This window comes from Eschrichtius robustus, chromosome 5 (assembly GCF_028021215.1).
Source record: "Eschrichtius robustus isolate mEscRob2 chromosome 5, mEscRob2.pri, whole genome shotgun sequence".
NCBI lineage: Eukaryota > Metazoa > Chordata > Mammalia > Artiodactyla > Eschrichtiidae > Eschrichtius > Eschrichtius robustus.
The window spans coordinates 14,554,670-14,581,794 of record NC_090828.1 but is presented as its reverse complement, the minus strand read 5'-3'; the positions used below and the strand labels follow the sequence as shown (position 1 = coordinate 14,581,794).

Sequence of the window (27,125 nt, the reverse complement as noted above, 5' to 3'; positions counted from 1 at the left end):
TCCAGATATTGCCAAATGTCCCGGGGGGAGGGGGGAGGGGGGGGAGGGGGGAGGGTGTGGAAGGCAGAATCCTAGCATTTTACACTTGCTGCCAGAGTAGACAATCACTGACACTGCCTGGACTCAGGTTTTCCAAATGTGTAGAACTAGGGCCACGGCAGAAAGAACTGGGGCCTCAGAGTCAGACCTGGGTTCAAATCGCAGTCCTATCATTTACCAGCTACATGACCTTGGGTACTTACTCAGTGTCCTTTGTGCCCCAGTTTTCTAAATGGTCAAATGCCCGTTACAATAAGATGCCTACACCAAATGTTCCATAAAACTCCCAGCGGGGCCTGGGGCAGCGCCTGCAATTAAATGCATTGCTATTTCTGCAGTGAAACAAATGAATATTCACACCACATGGGACAAATAAAGATTACAAATAGTCTCAACTATATAGGTCAAGTTTTAGCACCAATGAGTTTTCAGGCCTAACTCACACAAAAAAACAAACAAACAAAAGCACATTTGACTTTTTAAATGCTTTGAATTTTGGAACTGCTGATAAGACTAGGTGACTGAACCCACCTCACAGGGAGATGTGAGGATCGGATGCAGTCAGGTACATTGGTCCACTCTTCTGTACTGAGAGAGGAAAGGGACTTCTAAAAGGTTAACTATTGTTATTTCTCAAGTACAAATTCTGATCATGTCATTTGCTTGCTTTGAACTCTTTGATGGTCCCCCACTGCTTGCAAACTGAAGTCCAAATTCTCCTGTCCTTTCCCTCTGCCTGGACCAGGGTCACACAGACCATTCCTCTCTCCAGTGATTTCTCCTCCGGGAGGCTTTCCTTGAAACCCAGCCCTCACCCAAGGATACTCCTTCCTCTATGTCTCCCCAGCACCCAGGAAGCTGAGAGCACATGGCCATCTCTTCACCACAACATCCAGCCCTTTGGAAAAAACAATTTCAGTGTCAGTTTTTTCTACCCACCGGTCTAGCATGGGCCCAGCATACAGTTAAGTGTCCAATAAATGCTTGTTTGATGAATTAGGGTGGTCAGTGTTCTATTTCCTCAACAAGCTGGTTCTATCAGGTCAGAGGCCATAAAATCAATGATTCCTAAGTTATATAAGGGCGGGTGCTATGACTTTTGATCCTTGTTCTATCTCTAGGGCCTGGCACTCAGTAAGTACAGTATTGCTAAATATAGAAATGAGTGAATAAATAAATGATTGAAGAATATGACACATATTTATGACAATGTAAAAACAAACCACCACATCCAACAACAAAAACCCCACAGCCGTGTGCTTTCGTAAATCTCATAAAGTGTAGCACCTGCTGAAAAGAGTGTCCTACCTTCCAGGACGGTCCATGGGCCTGAAACACAAATTAGAAACCCGAGGCCCCAACCCTCGCCTGGTCCAGTCATCTGCCAGGACCCTGCTGTGCCCTAGTGACAAAATGAGCTGATCTAAGGCTCCCCCAGAACACTTCAGTCCCAGAGCAGCTAAGTAATCACTTTCCATAAAACATTTATCAGCACTGCTCCTGGCCAATAATCTCAAATATTCAGCGATTGACCCAACACACGAGTCATGAATAAAACATTTTACCGAATAAAGACAGCTAACTTGTATAAAGCGTTATCTGCATCTATGTTCATATCATGCAAATATCATTATTCTGTCCTTTGCCTTTTTTTACATTCCCCTCTTCTCCCTGTGGCTCATGCATCCCTCTCTCTCCCATTCCCATCCTGGTGACGCACCCACACCCAGGTCCCACCAAGGTCAGCTACGTGTGAATTGCCTGCTCACAATAAACTCACTCAAAAGCAAAATACAAAGGTCAAATAGGCACTGAGGGCTTCAGGTTTCCTCTTTCCATTTGGGACAGGCCCTCAAAGGTACTTATTTCAAAAGATAGATTACAAAAGGCCTCCAGCTTTAAGAGAACAGCAGTACCTTCCTTTTTCCAGAAAGCCTTTCCACTTTTGCAATATCACCATTTAAGACCACTCATTGTAGCAAGGAAACGCAGTTTCTCTCAGTAACATCAGTCATTTCCTCCAAATTCCCACAGAAAAGCCACTAACCTTTTAAACTTTTAGGGTTTAAAAAAATACCAAAGTTTTAAAACAAACAACTTCTCTCCGATCCAATCACACAGCCCTGGGAAGACCAGAGAGCTGGACTGGGGAATCCTGGGGAGCATTTGTGGCGTCACCAGTATTTCTGTGCCTCTCCATGGGCCTCAGTTTCCTCTTGGATAGAATGAGAAAATCGTATCAGATCAGTGTTTCCCAAAATACGGTGGGCAAGACGTCGTGTTACAAGATAGAGCTGACTTTAGGTGACACAGATGAACATGTTTTAGCTATTAGTTTAATTTTTTATGGCAAGTGATAACCGGTTTTCCATTAATAGTGGAAATATCAAATTTTCTTAAAAATAAAAGTATCTTTCACTGTTCTTATTTTAAGTTTTTTCTTAAGTGAGTCACTTTTAGAAAAAAAAAAAAAAAAAACTATTATGTAAATAACAATTCAGGTGGTCCCAGCTGCTGTGATAAAATAACTGATCTAAGGACCTGGTGTGCGCGACACAAACAGAAGTGTAAACTCCAGCGTAAAGCAGAAGGAAGACCGTTGAAGGCCCGGGAGGTTTGTTGCAAGAAGGGAATCACTGGCACCGGGTCCCGCGGTAACCGGCCGCCAGTCCCGGCTCCCAGAGAAAGCGGCTCGGAACTGACCGAGGAGGGGACGCATCCAGCTCTGGGCGAAATCCCACAGAGGAGAGTGCGAGGTGGGGGCGGCGAGAGTCCCCGACTGGAGGGACGTGGCGGGGATGCGGGTCTCGGGCTGGCAGAGCGCAGTGGACGGGGGTGGGACAGGTGTCCCGGACTGAAGGTGCGAAGCAGGTACGGCGTCCCGGGCGGGAGGGGCGCGGCGGGGGTCGAGACTAGAGAACCCAAAAGCGGGAACCCTGGACGGGGGTGGGGCCCAGAGGCCAGAAAGGGCGGCGGGGGCGACAGGCCGAGGGACCCGGGGGCCGTGGACGTCCCCACGAGAAAAGGGACGAGGCCACCGACCCCACGGTCCCTACACCCGGTCGCCGGCGGGAGTCCGGGCGGCCCCCGTCGCGCCTCGGCCCCGCGCTCGACCCGCCGGCCCTACCTGTCCTCGCTGGCTGTGATCACGCCGTCCTCCTTGGGAATGAGCAGCGCGGCCGTGACGGCGTCCTGGTGCCCCTCGATCTTGCTCAGCAGCACCGGGCGGCTGCTCTGCGGCCTGGAGTGGATCTCGGCCGCCATGTTCGCACAGCGGCGGCGGCGGCGGCGGCGGCGGCGGTCTTCGCGGCGGGCGGCCCATCAGCTGATGGCCGGGCGGGGACCTGCAGGTTTCGCTTCGGCTCCTTGGCGGTGAGGGTGCCGCGCCGCCGTAAGCTCCCGAGTGCTGCCGCCAACGATCGTATTGGCTGGGGAAGACGCGCAACTAAAATTACTTGGCAGAGAGAGAGAGAGGCCCGTAGGGATTTGCCAGAGCAGTGGTGAAACTCACAAAGGTTGAAAAGTAAAGTCATTCAGCCAGGAGTGGATTGAGCAGATGGCGGCGAAGAGGAATTGTCCCCCGAACCAGAGCCTTGGGAAAATAATAATACTACATTGTATCCATTCTAAGAAGCCTTTGTTTGCACCACAGCTCCATTTCAGACATGATAAAGTGTGAAAAAATGAGTGCAATTTAGAATCTTTGAAAGGCACTCATTGAGGGGTGACTATATACCAAGCACTATCCCAAAATCTTTGCATGGGTTATCTCAATACTGATAACAACCATAGGAGGTAGAGAGATAAGTGCTCTTTTAATCTCATTTTGGAGATGAGAAAACTGAACCATGGAGAAGTTAAATCACTTGCTTAAGGTCACAAAGCTATGAGAAAGAGAAAAGCAGCCCTAGACCTCTAGGAGCTGTCCTGGTACTGTCAGCCAGACTTGGGTGTTGCTAAGAGCTGGCTGGGTGCTCACAGCTGGTTCCTGTGGAACATAAACGTCACTGAACCGAACTTGGGTCCATTAGGCTGCAGTGCAGCAAAGCCAAGCTACTGACACCAGGTTGTGGTGAAGGAAAGTACAGCGTTTATTTGCAGGGCACCAAGCAAGGAGAACGGGCAGCCCGTGCTCAAAAGACCCAACTCCCTGATGGCTTTCAGGGAAGGGTTTTTAAAGGCAACATTTGGGGTGCGGGTTGCAGTTTGTGGACTTTCTTCTGGTTGGTTGGTGGTGAGGTAACGGGTTATGTTTCAGAATCTTAAACATCAACCTCTGGTTCCAACTGGTCTGGAGTCTACGTGCTTTTGGTCAGCCTGTAGTCACCATCCTCCACCTGGATGGGGGGGGGGTCTTAGTTTCTGCAGAATACCTCAAAGATATGCATCAGACTGCTACGTCTCTTCCTTGAGGAGGAACAAGGACTCTGTTTTATGGCTAAACTATTGTTTAAACTATCATTACTTTCCTTGCTTGACTGCTTTTCCTTTGTTTCTGTGTTCCTTCACTCCCCTAATTAGTAACTGAGTCTGCTCTCTGGAACTCAGGGAAGATATAGTGACTAAAGCCTTTTTCTACAAACAAGAAACTGGGGACATGGAAGGGCTTTTTTGTCCTGCTTGGTTTCAATCCCCCCCTTTTCTTTAATACTCCTCAATGAGAAACTTTCAATACAGAGACAGTTCATTTAACATTATTGTGCTCCAACTAGATTATTAGATCATTTATTCGATTATTTCTCTCAAGATATTGCAAAAATACAGTTCCCTGTGCTTTCTTCCATTCCATTTATTCGACTAATGTTCCATGAATTTTCAATACTTCACACTGCAGTGTAATACAAAAAACAATCACAATCTCCTCTCACCTTTTCTTAGAGAACTTGCTTCATCCAGAAATTTATCAGCTTGTTTTGTGATATGTACCAAATCCCTCTTTTCTTCTCTCCCTTCCCATAGGGAACCTTTTTACAAGCTGGAATGAACAGTTCAGATTCTTCCTCTTGAAAAGTTAAGCTAAGAGACCTAAACTGTTGTATGACCTGTCAAAGACAAATAACAGCTAGACAGTAGTTAATAACAGATTTTATTTAGGAACTATTGCAATGAAGGAAAAGGGACCCCAGCATACAACTGGGATCAATTCCCAATATAGCATGGACAAGTGGGGATTTGAAGCCAAGGAGCAGGGTGGGTGGTCAGTGGGTGGAAAAGTACTGAGGGAAACATCAGGGGTAAAGGAGGAGTCTGGCTAAACCAAGTTGACAGAACTCTTGCAGAAGGCAGGCCAGGGTGATCAGACATCACTGGAGGATAGAGAGGCTTATAAATTTGATTAGATATCAAGGGTGATGAGATAATGAGGAAGGGGGAGCCTCTCTAAACTGACTTAACAGGATTCTTGCTGAAACTGGGTGATGCAGGCCTGTCAAGGGGTGGGGACACTGGAACCTAAGATCAAAGCCTTGTTGAGGAGAGGGCTTACAGCAGCCTGACTGAACTTTGGGCAAGGGAGAATCTTTGCCAGATCCTAACATCAGAGATTCTTGAGCTAAGTAGTAACATGTTTGGGTCTGTGTTTCAGGGAGATGAATGTAGGTGAGATGTGTGAGGGAAGAGAGGAAGGTATAAGATTGATTACAATGAACGCTGATTGCAATAACCTGGGAGAGAGGTAGGCTAAGCCATCAGGTAGCTGCTTTCAGTCTAAACTGAAAAAAAGACTTGGCAACTAGACAAAAGAGGGTGTTTGTGGAAAAAGGAACAACTGAAGACATAGGAGCCCAGTCTGGTTGAGGAGGGATTTTAACGCCATTAACAAGTAGAGAGACCACAGAAAGAGGTGCCCCTTTCAACATCTAGATGTTCCGCACCCAACTCAAAATTTGAGAATTCAGACAAGACTTCCTTTGTGATTTAATATTAAATTTAAAATATATATTTACAGTTTGGTAAGAAAGCAATATAATGATATTGCTAAAGAGTGAAAGATTAAAAAAAGACATAAGTCCACTGTTCCCATTTTGATGTATTTTTTTCCATTCTTTCCCTTTTTTTTTTTTTTTTTTTTTTTGCTGTAAAAAAGTTCACACTTAGTTTTTAAATAAAAATGTTTATTTTGGTTAAATCAATATGTTTTAGTATAGGGCTCCTAAAACGAAGGCTTCTGGAGACATGCCAGGTAAATATTTTTTCATAAATAGCGGCTGGATTGATGGTCTGGAGCTCTAAGACATGTTGATAAGAAGTGTTTTCTTTTTTTGAGAATTTAAGTGTTTTCTTTAAACTAAACGTGAAACAACTTTTTTGTTTTACTTCAACGAGAACGGAAGGAACGAGAGCAACTGACAGGATGAGGAAACTTTTCCAGAAATTCCTGCAGCCAAACGCCCAGCAGGCCCCGTTCCCTCAAGAGAAGTTCCCAGGCGCGCAATAACACCAACGTTTGCGCATGCGCACTAAAACATGCCAGTCGCGCCGCCCGCCGCGCCCTGGCTCCGCCCCGGCCTCGCTCCCCTACCCCAGTTCCGGGGGAACTGTGTTACCGCGACGCTGGGCCGACTTTCTTCCTTCCGCCGGCCCTTGGTTTCTTCTGCGCGATGGCATCCGGCCTGGTGAGGCTGCTGTTGCGGAGGCCCCGCTGCCTCCTGGCACCGGCCGTACCCGCTCTCGCCCCGCCGATTCGGGGAGTGAAGAAGGCATTCCGCGCCGCCTTCCGCTTCCAGAAGGAGTTAGAGCGGTGGCGCCTGCTTCGGTGCCCGCCGCCGCCCGTGCGCCGGTAGGAGCCACCTCGGGAAGGGGTAGGGGTGGCGCTTGGGGACCCTGGCCTCCCCTCCCCACAGCTTCGGCCCGGCGGCGGGAAGGATTGCTCATTGCTGGTGCGCTCCTGGCTTGACCCTAGTTGTGCGTTAGGGACCCGCGCGGGACGTGGACGCGTGGCCGAGGCAAAGGGAATGATGGATTTCTGCTAAGGGGTTGGGCGCGTGGCTGCCCCCGGCGATTTCGGAACTCCCATTTAGAATCCGAAAGTTGTGGGAAAGTTGTGAGAAATGAGGCCGGCTGGAGGATAATCTTTATCTGGGCTTGGGTGTTGTAGCCCCTGCTTTGTGATGATGCCTGCGAATTCTTTGGGTACGGACAAGAGGGAAGAAAGCACTCCACAGTATTGCGATTTAGGGCAAGAAAAAATTATACAATCACAAGTCCACTGTCCAGAGAAAAAGGAAAACGGTTTGGCTTTAGGTGTCTGCCGAAATTAATCTTGTTCCAGTAGTAGAAAATCTGGTAGGAATAGACGCAGGTCTTTATGGCTTCAAAAAAGACCCTACTATGCATGAGGTTTTGCACCTTTTTTTCTTTAATAATGTGTCTTTGACGTGTAGTTGTGGCTATACAGGTTGATGCACCTCACTCTTTTATAACTCCATTTATGGTTGTTTGAATTCCATACTGTTGCCATTACAACCGATGAAACAGTGTACATCTGTTAGTTACATCGATGTAACAGCTTCGAAGTTATTACTCTTTTGGAAATTTAGTATGAAAATTTGATAGGTACTTTAATGTTGCCCTCCAAAAAATAAGGTTGATCCGGTTTATACACCTACTAGGAGGTGTATACGTGTTCATAGTCCTATATACTTTCAACACAGAATATTAAGTTCTTTCTAAAAAGAAAAATAAAATAATGTTTCTGCTTAATTCACATTTGATTATTGTGAGGTTAGTCGCTTTAGGCTTTTATAGTTGGAAGAAACTTTATGGATTGTATAGATTATATACATCGCATGACTTACAACCCATATTTTTATACTTTGCTGCACTTTTTTACTTAAAGGAGTTTTATTTTCGATTTATTGTCTTTATTTTAAAAAAGACCTATTAATCATTCTTGAGAATGATTATGAACTTTTAACCTATTTGTAATATTGATACTAGATTATTTAATTGCTAATTTAAATGGTTGTTTTCAAAACTTAAAATAATAGAATACAAGATAAATATAATATACTTACTGTTTATGGGTTGACCCTATGACATTATAATTTGTATTTCATATCTAAGTATGAAGCGTAGTCCCATTTAGAGCAGAAGTAAAGAACCTGGAAGTTAGGATAATGGCTTAGTCTCTGATGTTGAAGAACCACTTTGATGTGGCATTTGACTCAAAGGGAAAATTAATCTGGCAAAGAACCACAAGTAACCATGTGACATAAGTTTTAATTTTCAGAAAATCAGAGTCTGGAATTTAAATGAAACTCAGTATTTTAAAATCTCCTTTATATAATTAATAAAATTGCATCACAATGAAAAATGTTTGCATCATAGTAACATCTTGTTGTTCTCTTTACCATCTATCTTCTGTTTTACATTTTCAGTTCAGAGAAGCCCAACTGGGATTACCATGCTGAAATGCAAGCATTTGGCCATCGGTTACAGGAAACCTTTTCCTTAGATCTTCTCAAAACTGCATTTGTTAATAGCTGCTATATTAAAAGTGAGGAGGCCAAACGCCAAAAACTTGGAATAGAGAAAGAAGCTGTTCTTCTGAACCTTAAAGATAATCAAGAACTATCTGAACAAGGGACATCTTTTTCACAAACTTGCCTCACACAGTTTTTTGAGGACGCATTCTCAGACTTGCCCACTGAAGGCGTTAAAAGTCTAGTCGACTTTCTCACCAGTGAGGAAGTTGTGTGTCATGTGGCTAGAAACTTGGCAGTGGAGGAGTTAACGTTGAGTGCAGAATTCCCAGTCCCCCCAGCTGTGTTAAGGCAGACTTTCTTTGCAGTGATTGGAGTCCTGCTACAGAGCAGCGGACCTGAGAGGACTGCACTTTTCATCAGGGTAGGTGATTGTTAACTGCACACTCTGGGACATGCTTGAAGTAGACAGAAAGAAACATTTCTTTTTGTACTTAATGTCCTTGCTCTATGACCTCGGCAGGTTACGTGTGAGTTTTTCTCCCTGCCCAAACTGAGAAAGACCTAAAGCTTTTTTATGGTGGTGTCTTAACTATTCCATTTGTCTCTTACTGAGGACAGCATTAGAGGTGAATACTAAATTCTGGGTTGTGAGTCCGTAAGCACCGCAAGCCACATCTTTAGCTTTACATCCTCAGGTACAAGGGTAGTGCCTACATGGTAGACGCTCAGTAGATGTTTAGTGAATGAATGAGTCCAAAGGACACTATTGGAGGGCCTAGTATGGTTAGGGAGCTCCATGCTTAAGTAATAGCTGCTGTTCTGTTCTTCTAAAGTGATAAAATCTTGGATTTCTGAGTCCCTATGATGTATACCTAACTCCTTGTTAGCCAGTAGCTTTGCTAATTAAAATACTTAATAAATAATTGGTATGACTTAACTCCACTGTCCTTTTAGAATTGTTAACTGGGAGAAGCTTCATCCTTTGCTTTTGGATGAAAACATGAGTTTTTGGTCTTTCTTACATAATGGATAGTCCAGGCAATCACTTCAAGTCACAAAAACAGTCTTGATTCAGACCTTTGAACGTCAGGTGTTTTAAACCAGCATCCCTTACTGTTGGAATCTATTTATTTAGTTTTGACACTGAGTTTGCTCATTTTGATCAAGAAGGATACCTGTATTAACCAACACTCAGACTTCGTTCATAGATGAGACCTGTCTTCCTCCTTCCCCAACCAGGGCTTATAATAGGTAGACTACCTGTTTGCCTTTGGGAAGCAAGCATGTTAAGTGACCCCTCTGGAGGGGAGCTGAGGGAAAAAAGGAAAGCAGAAGATATTTACTTGATGTCTGTAAACTGGTTTAGTGCTTTCTGAGCCTGATCAGTGTTTAAAACAGACTCTAGTGAGCATTTTGTTCCCTGCTGGAACCTTGTAACCAGGTTCCTTTACATGGGGGTTGGCTGTCAGCTTCTAGTTTCCTGGGCGGGATTCCTTTCAAAATGACATCCCTTCTGTGAGTTCCACGTCAGGTCTTAAGGATTTGTATACCTCTGATATCAGGTGCAGACTTCCACCCCACTACTGCAGGCAGCTTCTGCCAGCCTGTTAAGCACGAGTGTGTGTTGGCTGCCAGTTGACTGAACATCGCTTGCCTCAGATTCAGAAGCCAGTGGACCCTTTGAAGCCCTCTAGACTTAAGGTGAAAAGGGCAGCCTCTCCTGCCCCTTCCTCCCCCTGCAATTAAATAGCTTTTTCTAAAGAAATTCTCACAAAATCTTCCCTTGATTTCCATTCTCTCCCTATCACGATAGCTTATGTAGAGGCTAGAACTGCCTAATTTTTGGTCACCTTTTTGAAATTTTCACAGGGTAGTCATGAGACCATTTTGGAAATACTTGTTTACCATATTTTAGTGCCTCTGTTGACAGTTCCAATTGTAGATCCTAGTAGGGTCAGATAATTCAGATATCCATTTCTAAGTCAAGAGCTTTGATATCTCCCATAGTAGGACTGACTGCATTGGTGGTACAGTGGTGAGTGTAGCTGCCTTCCATAGTAGAACTGACAGGTTTGAATTGTCTTATTTCAGTCACTTGTCCACCTAATATTTATTGTCTGCTGTGTGCCGGGCACCGTGCTGAGCGCTGAAGCCCGAGCTTAGCAGCATTCGATCCTTGCCTTCAGGGTCCTGCTCACAGCTCATTAGGCAGATAGAGTGGAATGTGGGCGGTGCTCCCAGTTATTGTAAGGAGTAGGGGGAGCTCAGGAGGCAACAACTAACTCTAGCAGGGCTAGGGAAGTTTTACAGAAGTGACACCTGCCCCAAGAAGGTCATTCCAGGAAGAAACCTTGAGGATGAGCTTCTGCTGTAGGAACTACAAGTAATTTTGTGTGGTCAGATCATGTTGTATCTGGGGAAATGATGGGAGGTGGGTCTGGACCTTTTAGAGCCAGTGTGGGGAAGATCTTTTGAAACTGTGCATCAGTATTACCATCACTGAGAACGTGCTAGAAATGCAGACTCTCGGGCACCACCTCAGACTGCTAATGAGAATCCCTGGGAGTAGGGCCTAGGAATCTGTTTTAACTAGGTCTCCAGCTGATACGTAAGCACCCAGAATTTGAACAGTGCTATTTTTAGCCATGCTGAGGAGTCTCTATTTGATGGTCTGGTAAAGGCTAAGGTGGAGACCGCTGGGGAAGCTCTGGGTAGGGGATCTTCATGATCAGATGTGCGTTTACTTGTTGATTTTGATTTACGGTATTAATTTCAGGTGTGCAATATAGCGATTCAACATTTTTATAGATTATACTCCACTTAAACTTATTATAAAATATTGACTGTATTCCCTGTGCTGTACAATATATCCTTGTGGTTTATTTATTTTATACATAGTAGTTCTTACCTCTTAATCCTGTTAAATTTTTAAATTTCTATAAAAAATGTACTTTGAATTATGGTCTTTATTTTCTTTATACTAATTTAAATGTATCAATTGTATTTTTTATATGCAGGACTTCTTAATTACTCAAATGACCGGAAAAGAACTCTTTGAGATTTGGAAGATAATAAATCCCATGGGGCTACTGGTAGAAGAATTGAAGAAAAGGAATATTTCAGCTCCCGAATCTAGACTTACTAGGCAGTCTGGAAGCACCACAGCTTTGCCTGTGTATTTTGTTGGCTTATACTGGTTAGTAAAATTTTAATCTTAACTTCATAATATTGATCGGAAGCCTTAAAAACTGACTTTTCACAATTTCTTAGTATAACCTCTAATTGCATTAAAAGATTTTTAAAAAATCTCATTCCCGTGGTTATCTAGTCACTACTTCCTTTCCTGCTGGTCATCCTTAGGGGAAGGTAAATAATCTGTGGTATGCTAATAGTAGCTTTTGTTAACCAACTATTCACTGTAGAATTTCATGGAGTATCTGCTAATCTAAATATTTCTGTAAAAAAATTTTGACTCATAAATATTACAGATTTAACCCCAATCCACACTTGTAACAGCTTCAATTGAGCCTAGAACTGGGAAAGAAAAGAAACTAAACGTTGTCCACCAAAAATGTATAATTCAGCCCATGCTGAGAACATTTTTGGTTTCTTAGTAACAGTTGACCCGCCTCAAATTGATTTCAGGTGGATTGAAGTGTTAAATGTAAACTGAATATCTAAGGTAACTAACTAAAATTTAGGTAAATATTTTTCTGATCTTTATGTGATGTAGGACTTTATAGGTATGAAAGCAATGGAAGACATCACAAAGGAGAAAATTGATAAATGTTTTAAGAAGTTTCTTCTTTAGTTTTAATTGAAGTGCAAAGCAAAATGAGATACTCTTGCTTATCAGATTGGCAAGCTTTAAACACATCCTTTATCAGCAGTTCATACACTGCTGGTAGAAAGAAAAAAAAGCGCAATATTTCTGTTACTTCTGGTGAATATTGTTGCCAAAATTAGATCAGGCAAAACTGATTTGTGCACTTTGTTTTATGATGCACCACGTAATTTTAGGCTACTGTTGGGTTTTTTCCTAGTGATAAAAAGTTGATTGCGGAAGGACCTGGGGAGACAGTGATGGTTGCAGAAGAAGAAGCTGCTCGAGTGGCACTTAGGAAACTCTACGGATTCACCGAGAATCGCCGGCCCTGGGACTATTCCAAGCCCAAAGAACATGTGAGAGCAGAAAAGACCATCACTGCCAGCTAGCCAGCCAGAGATGTGGCAGCCTGAAATTTGTAAGCAAAACAGTGAGACAAGTGTCAAAAGACGTTCAAAGCTGGACATTTTTTAAATTCTAAAGAAATATATCTTATTCCTCATACTGAAACAAGTATTGATATTTATCAGGACACTTTTTTTTTCTTTTTAATCATTTTTGTTTTGTCAAAAGTGTTTTTTGTTATTTTTCTGATAAATTTTAACTAAACTTCTTGATTTTATTATTGTAAATATTTAACTTGTACAGTTAGGTGTATTTTATTCCCTTCTAGCTTTAAGGTATCATAATTTGAATATACGTTTTATGTGAAGTTTGCTGTAATGCCAATAAAAAAGTTACTCTTTAAGTGTTTCATTGTAGCTTAATTTGCTATACCCAGGTTAGTGAACTTTGCCTCTCTAGTATGGCTTTAGCTAAAAAGTAATGTTATAACTTAACCTTTAGAAATGTAAGGGGCTGTTTATAATAATTAGGCATTTACATGAACTCTATTCTGTCTAGGTTTAAAATTCTGTATACTAATTAATTTCATAGTTATTCAATATCTATAAAACAAATGAATGGCAGGGAACATACGTTTTATGCTTTTAAAATAAAACAGAAATCTAAAGCAGCTTAAAATGTTGAAGCTAATGGAAAAATTAAGTATGTATTTATCAATTAGTATTCCATAATCATCATCATAACTACCGTGTACCAGGCACTCTTCTAAGTGTTTTATTATAACACATTTAATTCAGTAGAGGACAAATCTTAAAAGAGTGTGTCCTTCTGGTTCTTTAATCCTTTGTGTTCAATTCAGTAATCCTTCTCCTGGAAATTCCCTTTGATTTATTTCTTTTCAACTTTTTGGCAACAGTAATAATTTTTAGTTTCAGTCTGCCAGTAGTCACTCCCAGAGGTCAACAAGAAAAGTGGGACTTGGGAGATGAGAATAGAAAAGTGGTAAAATGTTTAAACTGACAGCACTTTTGCCATGAAATCTTTTTTATAAGGGAAGATGAAGGATCTTTGAAACTCCTTTCCTGAGACTGGTTAGGAAAGTGGACTTAATGTTATATGTAAGAGGGCTCACAGCTATGACAGCTAACACAGAGACTGCTTTTGGAGGGAAGTTTGAGAATGACCTAGTTGGCAGAATTAGGCTAAATGTAAACTATTTCACCTTTCTTTTGAGAGTAACTCCAACTCCTAATAATTCAACACAGGGATAGAGGACCAAATCCAGTAGTAAAATGCTACTCTTATGCATATCATCCATGACAAGTAAACCTGACTTGATAAGCATCTCATTGACGCCATAGGAGGAAAGAGATTATAGAAAGTTTCTGGGACGCAAAAGATGGTATGTGTGCTCCAACCACTTACTCATCCAGCGTGTGCAAAATGTCAGATTCTAGCTAGAGCAGTGTTATAATTTTATTTTAGTTCAATATTTTTTTGAAAAGTCTTTGGAGAACTCAGTTGCAAACTCAGTAATCCTTTCTTTTCCCCCATAAATTTGTGCTGATCTTTCTCCTGTTCAGGGCAGCTTGTAGGACCTTAATCTACAAGGTTGGAGGGGAACTAGCCTCAGGTTTTCAAGCTTCTAAACTTGAATGCTTTTAGATTAACATGTGGAACAAATCTAGCTCTAGTTCATGAAAACTGCTTTGCAAGAGATCCAAATCCCTTGAAGAAGAATGATTTCAACACAATTCTAAAGTCTTCTTAGAACCCAAATTAAGTTATACCTTTTAAAAGCACCCATTAAAACATGATGGACTAGAATGCAGAAAACAAATATGCTTTTGCACTTCTGTGTGAAATAGCTTGAAACTTGGAACCAACCTGGACAACTACTTAATTTGCTGTATGAGAATAAATACTGCATAAGTTTGATGTATGGGCAAGAGGAAGATGTGGGTCTGAGGGTGTTGCCAAAAGGGGTTTGTACCCAAGAGCATTCAGTGACCATTCAGAGAACTCCTGTTTGACTAAAGTCTAATCCGCGTTGAGAAGACAGTCGTTATGACCATAGGAAGTTGGTGGGATATAAAAGCACTGATACTTTACCTTGGCACCGGAGAAAGACATTTAAAGTCATTTGCTTTGAAATTCTGACCCTCTTTCCCACCCTCCAGTTTCCTAAGCCCAAAATACAATTGCTCCAAAAAGATTCCTTAGCCAAAAATGTTGAGATTGATATCTACAGACTCAATTACACAAGGCTTATTCTTTTTAGTTCATATTATGTTTTTATTATATGCATATGTAAAATAGGGCATATTAGTCTCAAAAGTGTTTGATATGGTCATGAGAAAGTATTACTAGAAACTAGTAAACTATTATCCCAGGTAAGAATGGAACAAATGCGGCTTTTTGTGTTCGGCATGTGTTAGATTTTGGCCACAAGGTGGTGCTCTAACCCCACTGGCAGTGAAGTAATATATAAAGTGCTATTATGGGGAACACCGTTTTCTCCCTATACAGGAAAGATTGATTACATTTGATTACAGTGAAACATGACTTTTCTAGGCCCCTTACAGCTACAATATTTTATGACTATATCTTCAGAAGCTAGTTCACCTCTCCCCTAAGGACGTAAGGTTAAGAGTTTCATGTATGAACAATTCATTTCTGATGCCAAGATATGGATATTTGAGCTCTTTTATCTTTACTGGAAAGAGGGAGAATTGCAGGGCTGCCATGGATAAAACTTTGAAAAGACTTGTTTTTCCTCTTCTCTTTTTATGATGGCAGAAAATGCACTGCAGAGGCAAGGGAATCTCACTGTCCCTCTTGACACTTCATAAAACCAGACCTTCTCCTCATGGGGGGGTGGTCCAGCTCACAACTTTCCCCAGCTGAGGGTGGCCCCATGCTGCCCACGTCTGCATCCTTAAGCCCACTTTTTCTCTTCCCCTCAGCAGACCCCTGAGTCTTCTCTCAGTTGGTAAAGCCCTCCACCCTTGTTGCTAGGCCCTAGAGCTGTGGTTCGCAACTTTGGTTGACTATCAGAGCACTCGAAAGCCACAGTTCTCTCTGTAGGATACCAAGACTGATGGCTAGATTGAGTCGCATCTTGCAAACAGAGAACAATTTTTCCAGGAGAAAATTCATGCAGTCAAAAGTCATAATCACAAGCACACACGCTCCTGAAAAAAGAAAGCTGTCTCGGCATCAGTAGCGTCTGTGCTTTCCACTCGACGCTCATTTGCTCCTGTTCAATTATCCGGCTGCCTGTTAGTGCTCACCGATAACAGAAGACTAAGGGTTTTAAGAAAATTTTCTGAGAGAAAAACGATTGAGAAAATTAAATACATTAGCTTATTCCCCCTTCAACTGAGGAAGAACCCCATTAATTTGATTATTCACAGAACACCATTTTACCATATCTGTTGTACATTAAAATTGCACAATGAACAAGCGAGTTTGTTTTAATGAGTTTTGCAGGAGAGATGAGGAATGAGGTCATTGTCAGCTAGAGAAGGACATTTCTAGTCAGAGGAGGAAGGGTTTACCTGACTTTCTGATAACACTTCCTCTACATAAATTATTGATATCAGCGCCTCCACAGCAAGAAAACATGTCAGCAAGGGCCAGGAGATACTTACCAGCAGACGTTACAGTTAACAAGACACATACAGTCAAAAATCAGCTGACCATCCACAGATGAACTTGGCAATGGTGACCATTAGTTAGGCTCCAGACAACCTGCCACTAGGACTCAGGTTTTGGTCCTGGGATTGTTTTTTGTCTAGAAAGGACAAGCACAAAAGTCTGCCACCCTTCTCTTTACCTTTGGTAGCTGGCATTATAAACTGCAGATGAAGGAGGTATAACATTAAGGGATTAAAAAACTCATTTCCATCTTACTACCTCATATACAACAATTTAATCTGCAAACAACATACCTGATATCGTGTACAGCAGGGGTTTCTCATTTAGCAAATTTCTCCTTTAAATCACAACATCTGCATCCTTTTTTCTTCAAGGTTTGGAAGAGGGTCAAAGGGGCAGTTTGGGGAATCTTGAAAGAAACAGGGCTTTGGAGCCAGTGGTGTTGTCCACTCTCTGGCTGCCCGAAGTGGACTCTTGGTAGGACACAGTGTCTTTCAGCATTCACGGGAGGTCAAGGACATAGAGGTCGTCCACCAGCTCACCCAAACCTCACCTCTCCCGGGCAGTCACCGCCGATCACATTTACTCTGCTGGCTCTGAGCAAATCCCTGCCCTTCCTCCTTCAGTTTCTTAGGTCCCTTAATGTGGAGCACATGTGTCCTTCAGTTTTTTATTTTCAGGAAAACAAAGAGCTGCGGGTACAAAAGCCACTCCCTTGTGTCTTTCTGTAAAGTTCTCTTATGATTGGCATTTTTTTCAGGTCACCTGTCATCATTTCCTTTTTAAAACAAAGACTCGAAGGCCAACAAGACATAGTGCTTTCAACTTATTTGGGTCAGTGCCTACTCTTTTTTTTCATTGTGTCTCAGGCAGAATTGAAAGTCCCAGCACTTCCCTGGTGGTCCAGTGGGTAAGACTCTGCACTCCCGATGCAGGGGGCCCGGGTTCGATCCCTGGTCGGGAAACTAGATCCCGAATGCATGCTGCAACTAAAAGCTCGCATGCTGCAACTAAAAGCTCGCATGCTGCAACTTAAGAAGCCTGTGTGCCACAACTAAGACCTGGTGCAGCCAAAATAAATAAATAAATAAAAATAAATTTAAAAAAAAGAATGGAAAGTCCCCATCTCACTAAGTGTCAGAGGAGTGAGTTTACTAGTTGTTGTTCCCAGCTTTTCCAGAAGTCTACCGTTCTTGTTACTTTAGGGAAATTGCAGCCGGTCTCCTGTCCGAACTCAGTATGACATCTAATCCATGTGTAGATTGTTTGCTCAAATATCTACATAGCAAATAAAGATTCCGCCACCCAATTGCAGTGTGTGTGGGTTTTCCCTACACCAGCTGGGTGTCCTACAATTCAACTCAATTCCGACACTATCTACCCGGAGAGAGTATCATCAGATTCCATAGGTTAAGGGCTCAGGCCGGTAGGACTGCCTCTCACCTCGGATGCCAATTGCAAGCCCTGGTTGTTACCTGTGCTTCTGACCCACTGGCTATAAATCAGAGGTTTCCATGACCCCCTCCTTGGGTTCGATGAATTGGCTAGAGCAGCTCATAGAATGCAGAGGAACATCTTATTTACTAGATTACTGGTTTCTTACAAAAGGATATAACTCAGGAACAGCCAAATGGAAGAGACAAATAGGGCAGGGTCTGGGGGAAGGTCAAGGGCGAGGAGCTCTCAATGAGCATGCCGCTTTCCCTGTATCTCCATGTGTTCAGTTCACCAACCCAGAAGCTCTGCAAACCGTCATTTTGGATTTTCTCGGAGGCTTCATTTCATAAATACGACTGATTAGATCATTGGCCATCAGTGTGAACCCCTAGCCCCTCCCCCTGTCCCAGGACGTCAGGGGGGTGGGACTAAAAGTTCCAACCCCCTCCAATCACGTGGTTGGGTCTCCTGGTGACCAACCCCCATCCTTGGGAGCAGGAAAAGCTACCTCATTAACATAACAAAAGCCCCCTTTTTTGTGTTCCTCACTTAAGAAATTCCAAAGGTTTTGGGAGTTCTGTGCCAGAAATGGGGATGAAGACCAAATATATATTTCTTATTATAAATCGCAGCAGCACAGCAAACATGATCTTTTACCCCAGGTATGTCATTTTTTTTTTAATTGATTCCTCAGTTTATTTATTTATTTATTTATTTTGGCTGTGTTGGGTCTTCGTTTCTGTGCGAGGGCTTTCTCTAGTTGTGGCACGCGGGGGCCCCTCTTCATCGCGGTGCGCGGGCCTCTCACTATCGCGGCCTCTCTTGTTGCGGAGCACAGGCTCCAGACGCGCAGGCTCAGTAATTGTGGCTCACGGGCTTAGTTGCTCCGCGGCATGTGGGATCTTCCCAGACCAGGGCTCGAACCCGTGTTCCCTGCATTAGCAGGCGGATTCTCAACCACTGCGCCACCAGGGAAACACCCCCCCCCCCAGGTATGTCATTTTTGTGGCAGTCTCCATATTTTAAATTTATTCGTTTCCTTCAGGTAAAGCAGTTTTCATAAACTTTATCATTTTGGAGACAAGGCCGACAGACCCACTAAGTATATCAAAAGATAAAAGTTGAATTTTAGAAAAATAATAATTTGAGAGGAAATTTTTCCCCAAGTCCAGAGATTATAAACAGGGTCTAAGAGTCAGCCAGGGTCAGAATCTGGATGTTGACTGGTAAGTATAAAAAGTTAATAAACAGAAACTGCACTAGAGTCTGGAGACCAGAAGGGGGAGCTCTCACGCCCTGTGAAGACAGTTGAGTCCAACAGGGAAAAGACAGACTCCTTTCCCCGCAAGGACTCAGCCAATGGGAAGCCATGAACCCTTTGTTTATCACAGCCGCTCAACTTTCTTTTCTCCTCTATAAAAGCATTTCCTTCTCTTGCCATGGGCGTGGACTGTACGAGGCTCCCCAAAGTTGCAGACCCCGAATTGTAATTCTCTGCGGATCCCGAATAAACCCATCTTTGCTGGAGAAACACCTGGCATTCTACGTGTTTTAGGTCAACATGAGGAAAGGCTAAAGATGAGTAGTAGGTTGGGAGGATCAAATGAAAAATAGGATATATATAGTCTGAGAACCTTGATATTATAAATTTTCCATGAGATGTTTCCAAGTTTTGTATAGCATAAATTTGAAATGCTATAACCTATTGAAGAGGCATTCAGAAATGGGTCCAGATACTTCAAAATTTAATGTGCCCAGTAAAATTTGACATTTATTTTACTGGGGAGCAGACTACCTGTATCATGTAACAGGGCCACTATACTGAAAGGCAAACTCTTCCGGTCCTTTCTGGAATGAGCAGTGCTGGAGCCAAGAGCCCAGGGATCTAGTCTTGACCCCGCAGCCACTTTTATATCCTCTCTCCTGGACTAATGACCACTTGATCCTACTTCCACATCTTGTAAATACACTTGCAATAGTTAGATACTTTGCTGGGCTAGGATTCCCTCTTTCCCTTCCAAAATCAAGTCACTTAGGGAAAGGACATATTTATCTTTGTACCGCCTGGTACTTGGTAACCCATAGGTATATAAACGAATGAATGAATGAAGTGTATAATTCTCGAGTTACTGCTAACACTACTCCTTTTTTAAGCTATTCAAAATAATATAACTGAATGGGATCAGAAAACTGGAAAACCAGTAAAACTACTTTAGAGGCATTAATAACTATACTAACATGTTTGCTAGAATGTAACTGGCCTCAGGTAACCCTTCAAAATAATTTTTTGGCATTTACTCTTAAATCAGGAAAACAATTGCCCCCTTTCTCCATTCTCTCTTGGTTAACCAAGGTATCCACACTTAAATAGTTGCAAACTGCAAAACTCAGTCCACTTGACAAATAAAAATTACAAATGGCAAACTGGTGGAGAGTTGAACGTGAGGTTTAAATGTATAAAGAGAGACGAACAGAGCTCGAAGGTTAAAAAAAAAAAGTTCAAAGTTTTGATAAGAAATATTTTTAAAAGCATTCTGATTTAGATAAGACTACCCAAATCTTTAGGAAATTAGTAAACAAACAAACAAACAAAAAAACAGGCAAATAAAAAATGGTAACATTAGAATTGTGATGAGTTCTCCAAAAACACAAAAGACCAAAAGCTTGTCATTTCGAAAAACAAAAGCTCCGGCCTATCATCAAAAATGAAACAGTCACTGTTCACTAGGTAACTTCTTTCTGCTCTTGCTACAAAATCCCTACCTTTGCTGAGAAGCCTCAGCCCTCACCTGAGGAACCACAGCTGACATCAGAGATGGACTTACTGTGACAGTGGCTCCCCTGAGTGATCTGTAAACTGTCAAGTGCTGGGGCAGGGAACAGTGTCTGATTGCTAGGTTTAGAGGGAAGGGAAGGGAAGGCCAGGGGTTTCTTGCTGTTTGCCTAAGTGCAAAGGTTTACTAGAAGAGGCTGAGGTATTTTTAAAAGGCTATTTCTTTTGTTGTATTTTCAAATAGCAGAGAAATGGCTTTTTTTTTTTTCTACTACTCATAATACTTTATTTTTACTTTGTACAAAATACAAAAATGCAAATCCAAAGAGTACAGAACAGTAGTGACAGGCACACTGCACAACAGCAAACCTTGTCTAGCAAGACATTAGTTTTTTAAACTTTATTTTAGTGAATACATGCATTATATAAAACAACAACAACAACAAAAACACACAAAGAGCCTAGAGATTTCGCTATTTCTATCCCCAAAGTAATTCTTACTATCAAGACTTTGGATGAGACAAAAAAAAAAAATTTAAAAGGCCAATAATACTTTTTTCATATAAAAGTAAGAGCTACCATAAAATGTCCTTTTTTCCCTCCCATCACACTGATTAATTTTTTTTCTGAAAAGCCACACATATAAACAAAACAAAACAAAGATCCTGAACTGTTCGGACAGTAAATACTCAAGAGGGTTGTTGACCTAGGTAACCACTCAGTAGTTTAAAGAATCTTTTAGACATTTTGAAGCCTTCTATTCATTTCTCAGTACAGTGTTCCAGCCATCTTGCCCTTTTTTCCCTTAACGCCTCCCAGAACAGAAATGCTGCATCATTGAGTCTCTGTTCCTAAGAACTAGTTTTGAAAAAGAAAGTAATGTACAAAAATATTTAACAGAACTATGAAAGATGTAGGAAAGGAGTCTTTTCTTCATAGCAAAGTAGTCTTTGCTTTGCATGGTTTCTTTTGTATACTCTTCAGGGTTTGTTTATCTGCCCCATGAATAAAACAGCACCTAGAGAATTAAAAGGAAACAACACATAACTCTATAAAAAAACAATCCTTAAAAGAAGATGGAAGGTATATTTAAGGGGAGGTTTCTGGGCTGTGTTTAACCCACTGCTCTTAAGCAGTGCTGTCCAATGGAACTTTTTGCAATGATGGGAATGTGTGTATCTTCATTGTCCAATATGGTAGCCGCTGGTCACATGTGCCTATTGAGCCCTTGAAATGTGGCTAGTGTGATTAAGACACTGAATTTTTAATTACATTTCATTTTAATTAATTAAAGTTAAAATGCTAAGCATCCACATGAGGCTAGAGGCTCCCATATTGGACTGTTTGGCCCAGGAGCACACTAATTATAACAATGAAGATGCAATGAGATAAAAGGATAAGGAACTAGCTTATGTTACTGATTAAAAGCAGAGTAAAAGCTAGACTATGTTAGTTTCTACTCTGTACCAACATGACGACAACGTCTCCACAAAGACAGCCTTAATTATTCTTCGTAACTGTATTAAGAGGTAGGAATTATTGTTATTCTAATTTTAAAGATGAAGCTAAAGGACAGAGCCAACTTTGAACCCATGACTCATGGAGCTAAGATAGACTGAATTAACAATTCTCAGGTCATAACAGCAGGGTGCCCTTACGAAGGTTGAAGACAGGTAGCTTCCTGCAAAATTTACCTACTGCATTTATAAAAAAAATCAGTAGACATCAAAATGCCCCAAAGGGCTGCAGAGCTCTCGAGATGTTAACAAAACAAAACAAAACCTAAAATTCTGTGTTTGAAAAATGCCATCACACTCTGTAAAAACAGCCTGATTTTCCTCTCTCTGTGAGGGGCGTGGGTACATTACTGAAAGCGTTGGCACTTGTTGACACATGGGACAAGGATTAAATCAGCGCTGCTGGAGTTAACTAACAGCTAGCAAACAACAGAGGAGGAGAATCACTTACCTGTAGGATTATGTCGGATGAAAAATAGAAAAGGTCTGTCTACTATAAACCAGGGAGGCGATGACCTTGCAATCAGAATCGCAGCTGCGGGAGGAAAAGGAAAACGCACTGTACGCCCAGCATGAGGCCAGCAAGGCAGCACGTAATTCAAGGCAGGACATGATGCCTGTCCCACAGGCTGGCCATGTAATAACAGGCCCAGTGGTCACCACTGATTGCACACCTGCCATGGGCCAGGCCCTTTCCATCCGTCCTCCTTTAGTCCACACAAGCCCCATCTCCTTTAATAAACGTACTTACTCCTTGTAGGGTTGTTATTAGGATTAAATGAAACATATTACAGCTCTTAGAACAGTGTTTGCCATTTAATAAACACCCAACGCATATTCACCGTTATTATTAGCTGTTTTTCATTCATACCATCTTCCTAGCTGATGCCTGGTCCCTGGGCCTTTTAGCTTATCCAAATCCTGCATCAAGGACCCGCTCACTTCTCATCCATTTTGTCTGTGCTTTCTTTGAGCACATCATCTAGACTGTCCTCTCACTGGCAGTGTAGACTGCTCATCTGGGACCTACTACCTTATACTGCTGTTCAACTCATCTGGTGTAGACATTGGACTTAGAAGGCAATCTTATTTAGGCTTATGGTCTTACACATGTTTACTCTGCCACTTACCAATGGTAGCTTTGATTTATAAGCCAGTGATAAGGTCTTGCAGGAGGGTAGATGCCTGGCATAACTGCCCCACGCTTGCTGCAATGACCCAGTCTTCTTCCTCAATCCCCTGGGAAGCATGAACGACTTGGACTTGATGTTATAAGGGAAACATCTGCAGCTATGCTTGGGTAAACCGCTCAACCCAGGGTTATTAAAATTAAATCAACAGTTAGCAAGTGTTATGGACTGAACTGTACCCCCTCAAAACCTGTATACTGAATCCCTAACCCCAAATGTGACTGTATTTGGAGACAGGGCCTTTAAGGAAGTCTTTAAGTTTAAATGAGGCCATGAAGGTAGGGCCCTAATCCAATAGGACTGGTGTCCTTATAAGAAGAGAGGGAGACGCCAGGGGTGTGAGCACACAGAGAGAAGGCCATGTGAGGACACAGTGAGAAGGTGGCCGTCTGCAAGCCAAGGAGAGAGGCCTCAGGAGAAAGGAACCCTGCCAACACCTTGATCTTGGACTTCTATTCTCCAGAACCGTGAGAAATAAATTTCTGTTGCTTAAGCCTTCTAGTCTGTGGTACCTTGCTATGGCAGCCCTAGCAGACTAATACAGCAGGGCTGGCTTCAAGGGCATGTGACCGGGGCAGTCACAAGAGCCCCACACTCACAATGGCCCTGCACTTGGTTTAGTGCTCTGCTATTGCTGTCTTGAAATTCTTAATAAGTTTTGAACAAAGGGCTCCATACTTTCATTCTGCATAGGGCCCTACATCTTAAGTAGTCAGTCCCGATAGTTATACCAATTTGGCAAAATTGCTCAATAACTTTGGCAAAATTTAGATGTCACTTTCTAGGTCTTCGTTTTAAACCCTATTTTAAAGGAATAAAAATTAAATGTTTATTCTAGAAAGGCAATAAAATGTCTATTTTGAGTATAAATGGTACCTTTTAATGACCAGAAATATTTGACCTACTTACAGGTATAGCTAAGATATTCACTTTACGAATTCACAGAGTTTGGCCAGATCTATTCATCCAATCTCATGTGGATAATTAGGGGGTATAAAAACCAACCTAAAATTGTTCTATTTTCTCCATTATATAAGCTATTGAGGAGAAAGCAAATGTGGATGTTCTAATTATCGAGGAAGGCTGCATAGCAATCTTGCTGTAATTCAATAGTTGCTTGTTAATTCTTCACTTCGTCCTTCGTCCAGACCCAGTTGGCTATTTTCCTATTAGTAGTTGCTACTATTTTATGTTTTAATGTGAAGATGGGTCTTTTCTGTCGATAAGAATCCACAATATGCTTCCTCCTTCTGAGAGCGGGGTCAGTAAACTACCATCCTTAGGCCAAGTCTGAGGGGCCCCGCTTTTATGAAGAAAGATTTATTGGAACACAGCCACGCCCATTTGCCTGTATAGTCTATGCTGCTTTCACACTGCAAGGGCAGAGTTGAGAAGTTGTGAGCGACCCTGTATAGCTCACAAAGCAGAAACTATATACTATCTAGCTTTTTATAGAAAAAGGTTGCCAACTCCTGTCCTAGAGGAATTTCTACTGAAGTGCTTTCCTTAATGTAACAGACTCTGAGCTTCGTGGATGCAGATCCTCCTAAAGTCACCACTGTCTCCCGAGGGTCAGTCCACAGTGCCTGGCTAGAAATAGGGCTCAGGACACATTAGTTGACGAGTGGACCAGGGTACACTTGCTCCCTTCACCAGGACCAGTCCTGCCCAGGCCTTACTTACTTGCTGACCCAGGGCATACTTACTTGTTGCTGCTGAAGCTTTGGTTCCATCTTCACTGACTTCGATTTTCGCTTTTTGCAAGATGTGAGAAACATGAAGGTTTTCTGACCCTGTTCCCAGAAAATAAAACAAAAACAGCATTTATTTGATATGCAGGCCATCGGGTTAGTGGGGGAAGTAACCTCAAAGCCACGGCAAGCTCCAATTCTTAAAAGGTGTCAGAAGAAGTGACCTCTTACAGTCCTGGTGATTGAAGGCTGTATGTAGGGTGAGGGTCACCCATGGTTAATTTCAGTCTCTGCTAAGTGAACTGTGACATCACTTCAGAGGAGGGAGTCCCGGACCCCAAATGTGTTAGTGACTCTTATCAATTCAACTCTGATCACTAAGGATTTTATTAAAAAATGAAAAGAGCAGGGCTTTAAAAATGTAGCCCAGTTTTCCAGAATAAGCAAGCCAACAATATTATTTTTCAATTACAGAATGTCAGATCCAGAAAAAATATGGCACTTACAGATGGGGAAAGCGAGGCCCAGAGTGTTAAGAAATCTGTCCCCCAATCAAGTGGCTAATTAGTGGCATGGTAAGTGCTGTCTTTTTTTTTTCTATGTATGTATGTATGTATGTATGTATGTATGTATGTATGTATGTATGTATTTATTTATTTATTTATTTATTTATGGCTGTGTTGGGTCTTCGTTTCTGTGCGAGGGCTTTCTCTAGTTGCGGCAAGCGGGGGCCACTCATCATCGCGGTGCGCGGGCCTCTCACTGTCGCGGCCTCTCTTGTTGCGGAGCACAAGCTCCAGACGCGCAGGCTCAGTAGTTGTGGCTCACGGGCCTAGTCACTCCGCGGCATGTGGGATCTTCCCAGACCAGGGCTCGAACCCATGTCCCCTCCACTGGCAGGCAGATTCTCAACCACTGCGCCACCAGGGAAGGCCAGTGCTGTCTTTTCATAACAAAAGCCACTCATCTTATGGGCATATTGGTGAAGAGTAGGAGCAGAGTTTAGGCTGCTCTGGAAGGCCAGGCTCATAAATGCAGCCGTGCCTCTGGGACCTTCTAGTGAATTCACTTTCCTTCTCAGCGAATCTTACCATGCCAGCAACGCCCACTGGGGTTAGCATTCGAGGAGAATGCAAACAGAAGTTAATGGTGACCTTGATGGGACACAGGTCTGACGCAAATGGAGAAAGTGCTTTTTGGGTCATCTGCACCGATGCTCGGCTCTAATGTGACCAATCATGAATGAGAGGCACGTTTGCAGGGACCACGTCACCTGCACGGTTAAACAGAACATCTCAGGAGAATTTCTGGCACCTGGTCCTCCCTCTGAACACCTGTGAATGCCCTGCGACCGCTATCTAGTACTTAAGCTACAAAGCTAATCCTGAAGGGGAAAGGGCAGGTTAAAACAGTGCTTCTCAGGGCTTCCCTGGTGGTGCAGTGGTTAGGAATCCGCCTGCCAGTGCAGGGGACACGGGCTCAAGCCCTGGTCTGGGAAGATCCCACATGCCGCGGAGCAACTGAGTCCGTGTGCCACAACTACTGAGCCTGCGCTCTAGAGCCTGTGAGCCACAACTACTGAGCCCGAGTGCCACAACTACTGAAGCCCGTGCGCCTCGAGCCTGTGCTCTGCAACGAGAAGCCACCACAATGAGAAGCCGGAGCACTGCAAGGAAGAGTAGCCCCCGTTCGCCACAACTAGAGAAAGCCCGCATGTAGCAACGAAGACCGAATGCAGCCATAAATAAATAAATAAATAAATAAATTTATTAAAAAAAAAAACCAAAACAGTGCTTCTCAAACTTCATTGGGATGAGGAATCTTGTTAAAGCAAAGACGCTGATTCAGTAGGTCTGGGTCAGACCCAAAATTGTGAATTTCAAACAAGGTGATGCTAATCCCGCTGGATGGGGGAAGAGAGTTTGGTTCAAGAGGGATGAGAGTATCAGGACATCCATGGAGGTTCAGTTTCACCAGGGAAGTCGCCTTAATCCCCAGCACAGGTACTCAGGTGTTCACTAGCAGGCAACTGAGGTTGGTAAAGAACTGTTTCCTTATCACTCAGGGGAAAAATACAACATGGAGCACAAATCATGTTTAAGCCATGCCTTTGGCAGGCGGTGGCTATGCTCTAACTTAAAAAGACAAAGGACCGACCGTTCAAATATGACTCTAGGAAAAAATTACGTGTACTGGCAAATGAAGGAATATTATACCAGCT

The 27,125-nt window shown here is 42.6% G+C and overlaps 3 protein-coding genes across 5 annotated transcripts in view; 1 reads left to right on the top strand and 2 right to left on the bottom strand.

Moving 5' to 3' along the window:
* WDFY1 (WD repeat and FYVE domain containing 1) overlaps positions 1-3,394 on the bottom strand; it is a 47,835-nt gene extending 44,441 nt beyond the window's left edge. The window contains exon 1 of the mRNA XM_068544343.1: positions 3,167-3,394. Within this exon, the coding sequence (XP_068400444.1) occupies positions 3,167-3,303 (137 nt within the window). The 5' untranslated portion in view covers positions 3,304-3,394. The remainder of the gene's footprint in view (positions 1-3,166) is intronic.
* A 3,229-nt stretch (positions 3,395-6,623) lies between these two features.
* Positions 6,624-13,039, top strand: MRPL44 (mitochondrial ribosomal protein L44). Its single transcript, XM_068543757.1, has 4 exons — positions 6,624-6,817; positions 8,418-8,886; positions 11,483-11,661; positions 12,509-13,039. Exons 1-4 carry the CDS (start codon positions 6,639-6,641, stop codon positions 12,678-12,680), a joined length of 999 nt encoding a protein of 332 aa, XP_068399858.1. The 5' UTR covers positions 6,624-6,638; the 3' UTR covers positions 12,681-13,039.
* A 7,852-nt stretch (positions 13,040-20,891) lies between these two features.
* The window catches only part of SERPINE2 (serpin family E member 2), a 74,430-nt gene continuing 68,196 nt past the window's right edge, over positions 20,892-27,125 (bottom strand). For all 3 annotated transcript variants that reach the window (XM_068544340.1, XM_068544341.1, XM_068544342.1), the window contains 3 exons: positions 24,920-25,006; positions 22,475-22,558; positions 20,892-21,524 (listed from right to left, as the gene is read on the bottom strand). In XM_068544340.1, coding sequence (XP_068400441.1) covers positions 21,487-21,524; positions 22,475-22,558; positions 24,920-25,006 — 209 coding nt within the window. In that variant the 3' untranslated portion in view covers positions 20,892-21,486. The remainder of the gene's footprint in view (positions 21,525-22,474; positions 22,559-24,919; positions 25,007-27,125) is intronic.

Coding starts and splice junctions, on each gene's coding strand:
- MRPL44 (XM_068543757.1), top strand. CDS start 6,639: ATGGCATCCGGCCTGGTGAGGCTGCTGTTGCGGAGGCCCCGCTGCCTC. Junction 6,818..8,417: donor CCGCCGCCGCCCGTGCGCCG/GTAGGAGCCACC, acceptor TTACATTTTCAG/TTCAGAGAAGCCCAACTGGG. Junction 8,887..11,482: donor GGACTGCACTTTTCATCAGG/GTAGGTGATTGT, acceptor TTTTATATGCAG/GACTTCTTAATTACTCAAAT.